General features: G+C 51.2%; 1 protein-coding gene and 2 pseudogenes across 1 annotated transcript; all 3 read right to left on the bottom strand.

Annotated features, from left to right (window-relative positions):
- Positions 1-4133, bottom strand: part of LOC119309113 — a 72610-nt pseudogene extending 68477 nt beyond the window's left edge.
- Positions 4134-5260: 1127 nt separating this feature from the next.
- Positions 5261-7956, bottom strand: LOC119307430 (cysteine-rich receptor-like protein kinase 10). Its single transcript, XM_037583506.1, has one exon. The coding sequence runs from the start codon at positions 7770-7772 to the stop codon at positions 5523-5525; it is 2250 nt and encodes a 749-aa protein (XP_037439403.1). The 5' UTR covers positions 7773-7956; the 3' UTR covers positions 5261-5522.
- Positions 7957-8888: 932 nt separating this feature from the next.
- On the bottom strand, positions 8889-11035 carry LOC119307429 (annotated as a pseudogene).
- Between the last annotated feature and the right edge of the window lie 4120 nt (positions 11036-15155).

The raw sequence follows: 15155 nt of genomic DNA, 5'->3' as shown, positions 1-15155 counted from the left end.
GCACTTTTAGCTGGCGCCTCCATGCCCCTCAAATTCTGGGATGAGGCATTTCTTGCTGCAATACACATCATCAGTATGCTACCTAGTCGTGTCATAAACAATGAAACTCCCATGGAAAGACTCCTCCACACAAAACCAGATTACACAACACTTCGTGTTTTTTGATGTGCCTGTTGGCCCAATCTTCGTCCTTACAACAATCGCAAGCTTATGTTTCGATCCAAGCAATGCGTGTTTCTTGGTTACAGCAACCAACACAAAGGTGTCAAGTGTCTTGATGTACCTACGGGTCATGTGTATATCTCTCGCGATGTTGTTTTTGACGAGACACAATTTCCCTTCTCCAAACTTCATCCCAACGCCGGCGCACTTCTACGTCAAGAAATTCTCCTCTTACCACCAAATCTCACCGGTTTTGATCTAGGGGGAAATAATTCCGATGATCAACTGTTGACTAATTCTCATAACCGTGTGCATGAGCTTAATTGTGAAGAAAATGGTGAAGCAACAACCACAAACACTTCACATTTTATGTGTCAAGTGTTGGGGAACAAATCCCCCTCGGGATCAGCAGCGCAGGAAATTTGCAGCAGATCCGCCTCGGGATCGGCAGGCGGCAGGGCGCTGGAATCTGCGTCGCCAGCCAGGCGTGGCGCTAGCGCATCCACGAGCGACACGCGGCGCTCCTCCATCGGTCCTGATGCGGCCTCCAGCCCGCACCAATCTGGCGTAGACACCCGGCCCACTGGGACTCGTTGGGCCATGAGCGGGCCCCGCCACTACATGCGGCGATGGCAGCAGCCGAGCCCTCCACCGCACGGGCGTGAGACAGACACGGATCCCGACGCCGATCCTGTCTCGTCCCCTGGCACGCGATCCGGCGCTGATTTGCCCGGGCCCAGCCAATCATTGCCGCATGATGGGCAACCTGGCGTGGGATCGTCTGTGCCGCATGCACCCGAGCCGGCATTTTCTGGAGCCGCAGAGGATCCCGTTGATCTGTCCGAGGCTGCTACAGCAGCGCCGACAGGATCTGCCTCGGGATCGCCGCCCGTTCAGGCGTTAGCAGGATCTTCTACGGCAGTTGCTCCGCGTACACACCTACAAAGAGGGGTAACCAAACCTATTAATTATAAACAAGTTGTGAAATTTGGTTTGGCATGTTCCACAGGTGAACCTAGCACTACTGAAGAGGCATTTAGCGATACACGATGGAAGAAGGCCATGGAAGAAGAATACACTGCACTCCGCAGAAATAAAACATGGCACCTGGTTCCACCACGGCGGGGTAAAAATTTGATTGATTGCAAGTGGGTCTTCAGAATAAAGAGAAAATCTGATGGAACTATAGATCGCTACAAGGCCAGACTTGTTGCGAAGGGCTTTAAACAACGGTATGGCATAGACTATGAGGACACTTTTAGTCCGGTTGTTAAAGCTGCTACTATTCGCCTCGTATTGTCTATTGCTGTTTTCAGGGGATGGAGTCTTAGACAGCTAGATGTACAGAACGCGTTCCTTCATGGTGTTCTGGAAGAGGAAGTATACATGAAGCAACCTCCTGGGTTTGAAAGCAAAAGCAAACCATCTTATGTTTGCAAACTTGACAAAGCTCTATATGGACTGAAACAGGCTCCTAGGGCGTGGTACTCACGACTGAGTCAGAAACTGCAAGCACTTGGCTTTCTCCCTTCAAAATCTGACACATCCTTGTTTATCTACCATAAGTCAAATACATCTATATTTGTTCTTATTTATGTTGATGATATCATTGTCACAAGTTCATCTAATGAAGCTGTGTCAGGACTGCTAAAGGATTTGAGTGCTGAGTTTGCTCTTAAGGATCTGGGAGACCTGCATTACTTCCTGGGTATTGAAGTTAAAAGGCATGGAGATAGCCTTCATCTCTCTCAGGAAAAATATGCCACTGATCTGGTAAGGAGAGTTGGATTGCAAGGATGTAAGCCTTCACCAACACCACTATCTAGCACAGAAAAACTGTCACTTTTTGAGGGAAAACCTTTGAGTCAAGAAGACAGTACCAGATACAGAAGCTTAGTGGGAGCTCTTCAGTATCTAACCTTAACAAGGCCTGACATTTCCTTTGCTGTTAACAAAGTATGTCAGTTTCTTCATGCTCCCACTACAAATCATTGGACTGCTGCAAAACGTATAGTGAGATATGTAAAAGATACTATGGCCCTTGGTCTTACTTTCAGCAAGTCCTCTTCAACCTTTGTTAGTGTTTTTTCTGATTCTGATTGGGCAGGATGTCCAGATGACAGACGCTCCACTGGAGGTTTTGCAGTATTCTTTGGACCAAATTTAATATCTTGGTGTGCAAAGAAACAAGCCACAGTGTCACGATCAAGCACAGAAGCTGAGTATAAAGCACTAGCTAATGCCACAACAGAGATTATCTGGGTTCAGTCCATGTTGAAAGAGCTTGGTGTGAAGCACACTCGAGTCCCGTGTCTATGGTGTGATAACCTTGGTGCTACCTATTTATCTGCTAATCCAGTTTTCCATGCCAGGACAAAACATATTGAGATAGACTTTCACTTTGTTCGAGAAAGGGTGGCTAATAAGCAATTGGAGATTCGTTTTGTGCACTCACGAGATCAAGTTGCAGATGGGTTCACAAAAGCATTACCTACAAGGAGTCTTGAGGAATTCAAGCGTAATCTCAACTTGATCAAGTTGTGATTAAGGGAGGGTGTTAAACCAGCACATGTGTACATGATTCGGCAGTCTAGCTAGCCGGCACCTTCCTTCCTTTCCTTGTAGCCGAAGACTAGAGGTAGAGATAGAGATAGTCAGTTTATATTCTCTGTTATCCTTTGTAACTAGATATCTCTTCCTTCTCTCCCAAGTTGTAATCTAAACCACTTGTACGCTATCCAGGGAGTCGCGCCCCTGGTAATATAACATGCAGGCGTCGCCCAGAGCAGGGTACGACGTTTCCCACAGCATCATCAGCTTAGATTAAGGAACTCTTATTAATTAACAGAGATACTGTTATATACTGGGAAAAAACGCTTAATAGCAGCTTACTACAACTTAAGAAATCATAGTTCCACTTCTCTTCTACCAACTCAGACTCATATAAAAGACCTTCTACCAGTTCAGTAAGTTAAAGCTTACGCAACAGATGTTTCGGGCGCTCAGCAGCGGAAACCATACTCGGTTGATGACAGACTTCCCCGATGATGTAACCCGATACGTCGGGAATACTAAATCTACGGAAACTATAAATCTGACAAAAATTATGCGGACTATTCATCACTACTTATATATTCAGACATGTATTGGAAACAAAATCAGGGGAAGTGTAAGTGGAAGCAGTGCTCACCGACGTAGCATCGGTCTCCAGCCAAGAACCCGTCGCCGTTCATCCCTGCCACGCACGTGCACCGCCCCACCGACCCGCTCGGCGTATTTACATAGGAGCACGTCGCGTTCGCCGCGCAACCCCCGCCGCCGACGACGCACGTGCCGTTGAGCCACCACGCCAGCTCCGCCACCTCGTTGGCCAGCGACAGCACCCCATCCACCATGTCCAGACACACCCCCGACGCCAGCACGTCATCGCAGCTTGCCTTCTACACGTCTTCCCACCGCAGGAACTGCCTGTACGCCAACCCCGCGGATGCGTTCGGCGCAACGGAGGCGACACACTTCACGGAGGCATCGCTGCCGTCGCACCGCGCCGTGTCGAGCAGCCTCGAAATGACGCCCGCGGGTATGATACAGCTGGATGCCGACGCGTTGTGGCACCCTCGGACGGAGAGCATGGTGCGCGCGGAGACGCCGTAATTGGCGCCCGAGAGCGCCCTCCTGACATCGGGGACGCTGCGGATGCACGACACAGGGAGGCTGACCATGACGGTGGAGATGGTGGAGTTGAAGGAGACAACGCGGTACGACGTGCCGCTGCCTCCTGTGTACGAGAGGGTCGGCGTGGAGGTGTCGGCGTCGCATGACAGGGCGATGGGGCAGCCGTCGGAGAAGCCGAAGGTGTAGGGGACGGTGGTGTCGCCGCACCAGCGGTTACACAAGGCGGCGGCTGTTGTGCCGGAGACGATTTCATGGGGAATCAACAAAGTGAGGAGGAGGAGGAAGAAGGGGTGCATCTTCGACTCTTGGTGCTAGAACAAGATGAGCACGGTATTGATGGAGTCAGTCTTCTAGGCAAGTCCCGTTGCACAAATTTACACCGATTTTTCTCAGTCAGATGTGGAAGGAGATCTTTCAGTTCATGAATAGTCTCCCTGTGTGCTTTTGAGAAATTTCAGACCAAGGCAGGCAGAGAGCTGGAATTTCAACAAGTTTGGCTTCGGCTCCGGCAGCGGCGTCTAAACGAGCGCAGCACATCGACGGGCAGTGTTCGGGTCATTAAGGAGAACAACATAAGTGCCATATCGAAAAACCATTCTGATCCATTTACGCCATCTCTGACAAAAACCTCTAGCACCCAGGATACCGAAAATGGTATTGTGTTAAATCAAGTCAAACGCTTTTTCAAAATCTAATTTGAGTACTATAATTTCATTTCTTTGACTGGTGGCACTGATAAAGGTATTCAAAGGCCGAGGCAAGACCGTCTTGAATTGATCTTGACTTCAAGAATCCAGATCGGTTTATATGTGCCAGATTTATAATGACATCTTGGAACCTATAAGCCAGCAGCTTTGCTGTGATCTTAATACAACAGTTAAGAAGAGAAACGGGTCTGAATGAAGCAAGGAATGAGGAGGAAGAGAAGAGGAAGTGGTGCGAACCAATTTCTCGGTTCTAGAATGAGATGGGCACAACACTGATAAAGTCAGTCTTCTAGGCGAGTCTTGTAGCCACAAAATTATACAGATTTTTCTCATCTAGAAGTAGAAGGCAATTTTTCAGTTCATGAATAGTCACCCTGTGTCCTTTTCAGAAATTCAGAGCGAAGAGCTGGCACATAGAGGCAGGGAGTGACTTGGACTTCAGCAAGTTTGACAGACCGAAGAGGGAGTGCCTCAAACAAACGCAGCGCATCAACAGCCAGCCATGCCAATGCAGCAGCAGAATCGCCCTATCGACCCAAGTAGCTGCATCCTAAAATTCAGGGCATGCCAGAGATGAAATGAACTCCAATCTGCACCTCGAATTCTCGATCAAGCAAGCATGATAAAGATTCATCATGAATACTCGAAACTAAACAAGAAGGCAACTCCCTTTCGAAAAATAAATAAATAAAAAGAAGGCAGCAACAACTCATACCTGCACATAGAACGGATTGAATTTCATTTCCATCTGAATTGAATGGCAAAGCGACTGTCATCGTCGTCAACTAACTGGTGGGAGATCCTAGATGCAGATGCATGCATTATTTTGAAAGTAGCTCAAATTTTGTTAGAGCTTGGTTCAGTCCAAGCATACATTAATATTATAGTACATATGAAGTGACTTTTTTGTTACAAGCAGGTAAATGAAAATTTCTGAAACAATCCTAAAAGCCCAGATCAGGGATGCAGTTGTCTTGTCTACTCGACTTTGCCTCGAGTAGAATGAGTCATGCCGGAGTCCACGCTGCCGCCGCCGTGGCTGACAACGGAAGAGCCGAAAGATTCATCAGCCTCTGGCCGCATCATGTATGTCGCCACCGGCATCTTCCCCGGGAGGCTCGGCGGCGGCACCTCCAACCGCAGCACACTGACGGCCTGCCTGATGGACGGCCTCAAGGCAGGGTCAGGGTGTCCGCACCAGAGCCCGACCACCATGACACACTCCATCTCTTTCTCGTCGAACTTGCCGTCCAGCCGCGCGTCGGCTGCCTCGAGGATGGCTCCTCTGCCATGCGACTCCCATACCCACTGCAACAGGTGGATGACGACTCCGTCATCGTCGTCTACGGCCACCGCTGGCACCCGACCACACGCCATCTCGAGCAGGACGACACCAAAGCTGTAGATGTCAGATTCCACACTGGCTTTGCCCGCAAACACGCACTTCGGGTCCATGTAGCCGAGCGTCCCGGCTGCACCCGTCGTCAATGAGCCCCGGCCATCGCAGATAAACCTCGCAAGCCCGAAGTCACCAAGCCTGGCATTGAAGGACGCGTCCAGCATGATGTTGCTCGGCTTGATGTCCCTATGCAGAACGCGCTCCTCCGTGTCCTGGTGCAGGTACATCAGCGCTGAGCCCACACCGAGCGCGACCTGATACCTGACTGCCCATGGCAGCAGCTGGTCCAGCTTGTAAAGGTGTGCGTCCAGGCTACCATTGGGCATCAGTTCATACACGAGCAAAAGACCATCATCGTCACCGCCATAGAACCATCCAACGAGCGGCACGAGGTTCCGGTGCCGGAGACGGCTAATGATCTTCACCTCGGAGACAAACTCCTTCCAGCCCTGACGAGAGCTCTTGGACACTTTCTTCACAGCAATGTGAAGGTTCATGTCATGGAGGAACCCTCGGTACACAGAACCGAAGCCTCCTTCTCCCAGCTTGTTCCTACCAGAGAAGTTGTCGGTGGCAGCGGCGAGCTCGTCATACCTAAATTTTCTCAGCCCAGTCCCTTGCTCGAGTTCGTCTTGGCGTGTACTTTTGCCGGGCAAGTAGGCCGCCTCTTTAGGAGGTTTTTCCATGTAAGATCTCATGGCAACCCTGACCGCTGCCACCCATGTTCGCCACCGGTACAACACTGATCTCATGGCAACCCTGGCCGCTGCCACCCATGTTTGCCACCGGTACAACATGAACCAAACCAATAGGACGATCAGGCAGACAAAAAGCACCACGGAGATGGTGATAAGGCTGGTGATGATGACAACCTTTCGTCGGCTTTCTCTGAGCTCCACCAGCATCTTCCTCTCACGCTCATTTTCCTCTGTCTCATATCCCTCCCTATACCGGTACCTCTCAAGCCGCACAGTGCGCGGGCGCGGCTTGTCAGCAAGGATGGCGTAGCGCAGGTAGCAGCTTGACCCTTTGATGGCGCCACCGCTGTTGCTTGGGAACAACCGTGGCAGCTGATCGGTGTAATATGTGAGGCAGCGGGTGCACTCACTCGCCGGCAGATCCCTCGTGCACTGCACCACCGCCTGCACCCACTCCGGATCGGTGAACTTCTGTCTGCCCTCAGCGATCCGTTCATCCCTCTGGCAAGCCTTCACCATGAGCCGATGGATCAACTTAAACCTTGCGTGGCTCATACCGGCAGTGTCCACAACGTACCCTACGAGTACGACTCCTTGGTACCAACCTTCAGGGTCTCTGTTGTTCCAAGTTGGGTAAGGGGTTTGTTCCAGCCGGGGCGCGACCGAAAGGTCGACCATGTCAACCACGGTAAGGTCAGCAACAGAGAAGAAGGACTTGTTGGAGTATTGGATGGTGCAGGCGCTGTAGACAGCGCGGACCGTCCGGCTGTGAGGACACACCTTCATGATACCTTCCGGGGCGCGGGTGAGGCAGTCCTGGCACTCAGAGTCGGCGTCGTCAGCGTAGCACATGAACATGCCAAAGACCTCGTCGCCCACCGCGCCGAATGTGCCGTTGAAGAAGCCGTTGGAGTCGGCGGCCACGGGGATGGCCGTCAGGAGCCGGTCGAGGTTCACATGGTACTTGCTTCCGTCGGTGTAGTTGCCGGCAGTTGAGCATGAGATCATGGATGGCCGCAGGGGCTGGGGCGTCTCATCGATGACGGCACCGCCGTCAAAATGTGGGCGGGCGTGGCATGCTGCGACGCCAGCCAGGAGTAGCAGCACAAGACGAACCCATGGAGTAGTCATGGCGGTGGTGATCTTGGTGAGTGGTGAGCGACAGCTCACACGAGACACCCTTTGATATATTGGTGAGTGGTCTACAGATTTCAATATTCCAACAGCTTGTGGTGCATATTTGATCTCACGGTGAGTGGTGAACTAGATGGGCACGGCATTGACGAAGTCAGTCTTGTAGGTGGGTCTTGTAGCCACAAATTTACGCAGATTTTTCTCAGCTAAGTAGAATGCGGTCTTCCTTTTTCATGAATAGTCGCCCTGTGTCCTTTTCAGAAAATTTAGACCAAGGCAGGGAGTGACTTGGACTTCAGGAAATTTGGCAGGCAGCATCTACTCCTCCTACAGTGGTGCCTCGAACGAGCGCAGCACATCGACGGGCGGTCCCAGCCGGCCATGTCAATGCAGCAGCAGAACCGTCCCATCGTTGCGAGTTGCTGCATCCTAAAATCCAGGGCATGGCAGAGATGAAATGAACTACGAGTTGTGTGTCTCGAATTCTCAATGAAGCAACCATGAAGAAGCTTCATGAATACTCGAAACGAGAGCTCCCTCCCAGTACAAAGGCAACAATAACTCAAGCGAGGTGATGGTGGAAACGACGACGACTACAGCAGTGTTACCACGGTGACACCCGAGCTGGGAGGACGAGAACGAAGGAGAGATAGACCCATAGACCTGCAGCAAGGGCTGGCCCATCAAGCAGTGGCGGACTCTGAGAACACATGCCTCGGCGCCGAGATCAGAGAAGAGACAGCGCTGCATTTTGCACCTCTACAAACTTTCAGTCAGAGAATCTATAATGCATAGGCAACGCTCCTGCTAGTTGCCGTATAAAAATAACTCTAGAAGGAAATCAAGCTTAAAAATCATACCTGCACACCCAACGGATCGAATTTCATTTGAATCATGGAAAAGCAACCGCGTCAACACTGTAAATTGGTGGGAGATCCTACACGCATATGCACGCATTATTTTGAAAGTAGCTCAATTTTTGTTAGAGCTCGGATCGGTCCAAGCATACACTATACAAATATACAATATATTATTTTGAAAAGGATACAAATATACAATACATACATAGTGATTTTCATTAATACTTGGAAATTTCTGAAACGATCCTAAAGGTCCAGATCGGGGATGTAGTAGTCATCTACTCGACTTTGCCCCGAACCGAATGAGTTGATTTGGCATCCCCGCCACTACTGACCACGAAAGAGCCAACAGATTCATCAGCCGCTGGCTGCATCATGTATGTTGGGACCGGCATCTCCGCTGGGAGGCTCGGCAGCGGGGCCTCCAAACGCAGCACGCTGACAGCCTGCCTGATGGACGGCCTCAGGCTGGGGTCGGGGTGCCCGCACCAAAGCCCGACCACCATGACACGCTCCATCTCTTTTTCGTCGAACTTGCCGTCCAGCCGGGCATCGGCTGCCTCAAGGATGGCCCCTCTGCCGTATGACTCCCGTACCCACTGCAACAGGTGGATAACTGCTCCGTCGTCGTCGTCGTCTACGGCTACCGCTGGCGCCCGACCACAGGCTATCTCGAGCAGGACGACACCGAAGCTGTAGATGTCAGATTCCACTATGGCTGTGCCCGCAAACACGCACTTCGGGTCCATGTACCCGAGCGTCCCAGCTGCACCCGTCGTGAGCGAGCCCCGGCCATCGCGGATGAACCTCGCAAGCCCGAAGTCACCGAGCTTGGCGTTGAAGGACGCGTCTAGCATGATGTTGCTTGGCTTGATGTCCCTGTGCACAATGCGCTCCTCCGTCTCCTCGTGCAAGTACAGCAGTGCGGAGCCGAGGCCGAGTGCGACCCCATACCTGACTGCCCACGGCAGCAGGTGGTCCGGCTTGTGCAGGTGAGCGTCCAGGCTGCCATTGGGCATCAGCTCGTAGACAAGCAGAAGAACATCGTCGTCACCGCCATAGAACCATCCAACAAGCGGCACGAGGTTCCGGTGACGGAGTCGGCTAATGATCCTCACCTCAGAGACAAACTCCTTCCAGCCCTGACGAGAGCTCTTGGATACTTTCTTCACGGCGACGTCGCATTTGCTGCGGAAGTAGGCCACCTCTTTCGTCAGTTTTTCCATGTATGATCCCATGGCAACCCTGCCTGCTGCCACCCAGCCTCGCCACCGGTACCACATGAACCGAATCAACAGGCCGATCAGGCAGACCACGAGCGCCACGGCGATGGCAACAAGGCTGACAATGATAACAATCTTTCGCCGCTTTTTTCTGCGCCTCGCGTCCTCATCCGCCATCGCCCTCTCGCGCTCCAACTCCTGGGCCGCCATGTCCTTCTGATAGTTCTCGCTGTACAGGTACCTGTTAAGCCGCACAGTAGATGGCTTGTCGGCAAGGATGGAGTACCCCAAGTAGCAGCTGTACCCCTTGATGGCGCCGCCACTGTTGTTCGGGAACAACCGCGGCAGCTGATCAGTGTAGTAGGAGCATAAGACAACGTGTGCATTCGCTTGCCGGCAGGTCCCTTGTACACTGCGCCACCGCCCACACCCATTGTGTGTCAGTGAACCGTTCTGTGCCCGAGGCGATCCTCTCGGCCGCTTGGCCCGCCTTCCCCATGAGCCGGCGAATAAGCTCAGACCTCATGCGGCTCATGCCGGCCGTGTCCACAACGTAGCCTACGAGTGGTACGACTCCCTGGTACCAAGCTGCATAACTATCTCCACCTCCGCCATATTGAGTACGGTAAGAGGACCGTTCCAATTCCATGTTTGGCGCATCGGAGAGATCGGCTATGTCTAGGTCGGCGATGGAGAAGAAGGACTCATCAGAGTACCGAAGGGTGCAGGCGTTGTAGACAGCACGAACAGTCCGACTGTGCGGGCACAGCTTCATGACACCCGCAGGTGCACGTGTGAGGCAATCCTGGCACTCAGAGTCGGTGTCGCCGGTGTAGCACATGAAGAGGCCGAAGACCTCATCACCCTCCATGCCGAATTTACGGCTGAAGAAGCCGCCGTCGTTGGCAGCGGCCATGGGGATGGACGACAGGAGCCGGTCGAGGTTCACATGGTACTTGCTTCCGTCGGTGTAGTTGCTGGCAGTTGAGCATGAGATCATGGATGGCCGCAGGGGCTGGGTCATCTCATCAATGACGGCATCGCCATCAAAATGTGGGCGGGCGTGGCATGCGGCAACTCCTGCTAGGATTAGCAGCACAAGGCTAACCCATGGAGGTGAAGCCATGGCCGGGCAGCGGTGGTGACCTTGGTGAGTGGTGAGCGACACAATCACAAGAGAAACCCTTGGATATATTGGTGAGTAGTCCACTACTTTCAGTATTCCACCAATAGTCCATCCAACAGCTTGTGGTGCATATTCGATCTCTCGGTTGTAGAACGAGATGGGCACGGCATTGACAAAGTCAGTCTTGTAGGCGGGTCTTGTAGACACAAATTTACGCAGATTTTTTCTCAGCTAAGTAGAAGGCGATCTTTCATCTCATGAATAGTCGCCCCGTGTCCTTATCAGAAAAATTCAGACCAAGGCAGGGAGTGACTTGGACTTCAGGAAATCTCTCATGTGTAAAGTCATGTGTTGTTCAGGGAAATACTGCAACTAACAGTACAATTTCCTGGCTCGTCGTGTATTGATAAGTGGTGTTGCAAAATACTGGTCTCTAGCCATTTCGAAAGCTAAGAAAATTCCTCGGAATTTTGGAGCAGAGGAACACATCCACATAGATGGATAGGTGGTGTTTCTCTTCTGTTCAGAATTTGCCATGAAATCCACTTCGGTTCACATGTCAGATTATTCAGTCAATCAATGCTACTGCTAACCCATGTCTGATAACAAGATAGTACAACTTTGTTATAGCCAGAGATGGCAGCCGTTTATGATTGGGTCGTCCTCCAGCGTGGTGCTACAATACATGGAAGCCTTTGGAGTGGCTGGAGGCCTGGGAGACCGCCGTCCGGGCGGAACACGTCCCATCTGGCGCGGTGCCGATGAACCCGTCGGCGTCCAGTCCGTGGTCGAGCCTGTTTGGGCCTTGCCGGCGGCGAAGTACTACGTCCAGCCGGAGACCCCTTGTGCGGGCGATTGGGAGGAGCTCGTGCAGTTCACTTGAAAAGGGAGGCCGTCAGGGCTGAGGCCGCCGGGAAGGCCGCCGCTGACCTCGCTGCCGCGGGAGGTGCTCACCGCGTGGTGGGACGTGGTCAGCCGAGCAGGGAACGAGCGACGTGGGATATGAATCGAGTGGGGATCGAGTCGTTCGGTAAATTTTCAAAAAAACTTTGGTGTGCCAGATACATTAGTTGATTATAAAGTGTCATTAGCTAAGCGGTTTTACATTGTACTAGTATACATTCGTGATTTTTTTTAAACTCAGCTCCAAAGCAGAGTAAACACTTAAACTTACGCCTTAGTCTGACATGCCTCATAGTTCTTTCTTTTCAGTTTGGCTGAGGGCCTATGTTCTCTCCTATTACCTCTGTTCATTTATATAAGACGTTTTGACAGTTTAATTTGAACTGTCAAAATGGTCTTATATAAGTGAACAGAGGGAGTACTACATATCAGTCTAAAAGCAGAACTCCTGGCTGTTAGAATGGTGTCGATTGAACTCACTTAGACTTTCAAGGTTTTTTACGGAACAGTTTCTTCGCCTGTGCATGGGCTTTTTCCTGCAACGAGGCACTTGAACAAATGATTCAGTTTTTGCTACATACTGATGAAAAGGAAATCTCCGCTGATTTATGATGATCTTTTCCTTATTGAGAAATGCTATGTATTTTCACAGAGATTTGTAACTATTATTTTGGCATGACTTGTGGAAATTTGGCCGTGCCTTGAATGATAAGTTGTGTCCATATGGCTCATTCTACGAATAATCCACTGTAGCGGCAATCAACTTTGAATTCTGATAGTGGCAAAAATGTAATTCTGGTAGCAACCAAGAGAAAAATCAACAGAGACTGGGTCACCGTTGGACCTCGGTGGGAGTTAGCTACACGTTCTCGTTGGGTCTCATGGTAATGGAATCTACCAAATGCTCCCAACGTATCATATAAGCCCTACCAAGGAGTGCGTTGCGCTATCCATCGACCAAGTCACCACTGCCAGTGGCGTAGCCGGAGGGTGGACAGATGGTCTGTAAGGGCATTCCCTGCCTTAGGGTTTTGGTGATGATGACAACACGCATGTGGACTAATCGTGCGTCCTAGTTTTCTCAGGTACACATTGTGTGGCGCAAGACGGTTAGGCCTTCCCTCTATGTGGAAAAGATCGAAGATGGAGTTTCTGACTTTTTTATTCCTTTGGTCATAGAATATCCGTACTTTTTAGTGGGAATCCTCATCGGAAGGTATTGGGTGAATCACTACACGTACACATTCTTTGCACCCACCATATACCCTCCGTTCGAGGAGAGAGAGGTTCCCAAAGTCCTCTGTGACTGTACATTTTTGCTCATGGCGGTAGTACCGCTCTCTTGAGCGGTTGTACCGCTGGCATGCAGTTCCGGTCAAACCACTGCTCCAAGTACCGCTCAGGGGTGACACCCTTCTGTACCGGGTATGGTGGTAGACCGGTGATGGAACAGAAGTTCCGTTTGTCTTGACAAACCGGTACTACCGGTGTTCAGGGCGGTAGTACTGTTGGGGAACGTAGCAGAAATTCAAAATTTTCCTACGCGTATCACCAAGATCTATCTATGGAGAGACCAGCAACGAGTAGAAAGGAGAGTGCATCTACATACCCTTGTAGATCGCTAAGCGGAAGCGTTCAAGTAAACGGGGTTGATGGAGTCGTACTCGTCGTGATTCAGATCACCGATGATCAAGTGCCGAACGGACGGCACCTCCGCGTTCAACACACGTACAGCTCGACGATGTCTCCCACGCCTTGATCCAGCAAGGAGAGAGGGAGAGGTTGAGGAAGACTCCATCCAGCAGAAGCACAACGGCGTGGTGGTGATGGAGGAGCGTGGCAATCCTGCAGGGCTTCGCCAAGCACCTACGGGAGAGGAGGAGGTGTCACGGGAGGGAGGGAGGCGCCAAGGGCTCAGGTGTGGATGCCCTCCCTCCCCTCCACTATATATAGGGGCAGGGGAGAGGGGGGAGGCGCAGCCTTGCCCCCTCCTCCAAGGAAGGGGTGCGGCTAAGGAGGGGGGAGGAGTCCATCCTCCCCAAGGCACCTCGGAGGTGCCTTCCCCCTTTAGGACTCTCCCCTTTTTCCTTTATCTTGGCACATGGGCCTCTAGGGGCTGGTGCCCTTGGCCCATGTAGGCCAAGGCGCACCCCCTACAGCCCATGTGGCCCCCCGGGGCAGGTGGCCCCACCCGGTGGGCCCCCGGGACCCTTCCGGTGGTCCCGGTACAATACCGATGACCCCGAAACTTGTCCCGATGGCCGAAACAGGACTTCCTATATATAAATCTTTACCTCCGGACCATTCCAGAACTCCTCGTGACGTCCGGGATCTCATCCGGGACTCCGAACAACATTCGGTAACCACATACAAACTTCCTTTATAACCCTAGCGTCATCGAACCTTAAGTGTGTAGACCCTACGGGTTCGGGAGACATGTAGTCATGACCGAGATGTTCTCCGGTCAATAACCAACAGCGGGATCTGGATACCCATGTTGGCTCCCACATGTTCCACGATGATCTCATCGGATGAACCACGATGTCAAGGACTCAATCAATCCCGTATACAATTCCCTTTGTCTAGCGGTATGGTACTTGCCCGAGATTCGATCGTCGGTATACCGATACCTTGTTCAATCTCGTTACCGGCAAGTCTCTTTACTCGTTCCGTAACACATCATCCTGTGATCAACCCCTTGGTCACATTGTGCACACTATGATGATGTCCTACCGAGTGGGCCCAGAGATACCTCTCCGTTTACACAGAGTGACAAAATCCCAATCTCGATTCGTGCCAACCCAACAGACACTTTCAGAGATACCCGTAGTGTACCTTTATAGCCACCCAGTTACGTTGTGACGTTTGGCACACCCAAAGCACTCCTACGGTATCCGGGAGTTGCACAATCTCATGGTCTAAGGAAATGATACTTGACATTAGAAAAGCTTTAGCATACGAACTACATGATCTTGTGCTAGGCTTAGGATTGGGTCTTGTCCATCACATCATTCTCCTAATGATGTGATCCCGTTATCAACGACATCCAATGTCCATGGTCAGGAAACCGTAACCATCTATTGATTAACGAGCTAGTCAACTAGAGGCTTACTAGGGACATGGTGTTGTCTATGTACCCACACATGTATCTGAGTTTCCTATCAATACAATTCTAGCATGGATAATAAACGATTATCATGAACAAGGAAATATAATAATAATCAATTTATTATTGCCTCTAGGGCATATTTCCAACAGTCTCCCACTT

The sequence above is a fragment of the Triticum dicoccoides genome, chromosome 5B (assembly GCF_002162155.2).
Source record: "Triticum dicoccoides isolate Atlit2015 ecotype Zavitan chromosome 5B, WEW_v2.0, whole genome shotgun sequence".
In the NCBI taxonomy this organism is placed as follows: Eukaryota; Viridiplantae; Streptophyta; class Magnoliopsida; order Poales; family Poaceae; genus Triticum; species Triticum dicoccoides.
This window is presented reverse-complemented; position numbering and strand designations above follow the sequence as displayed.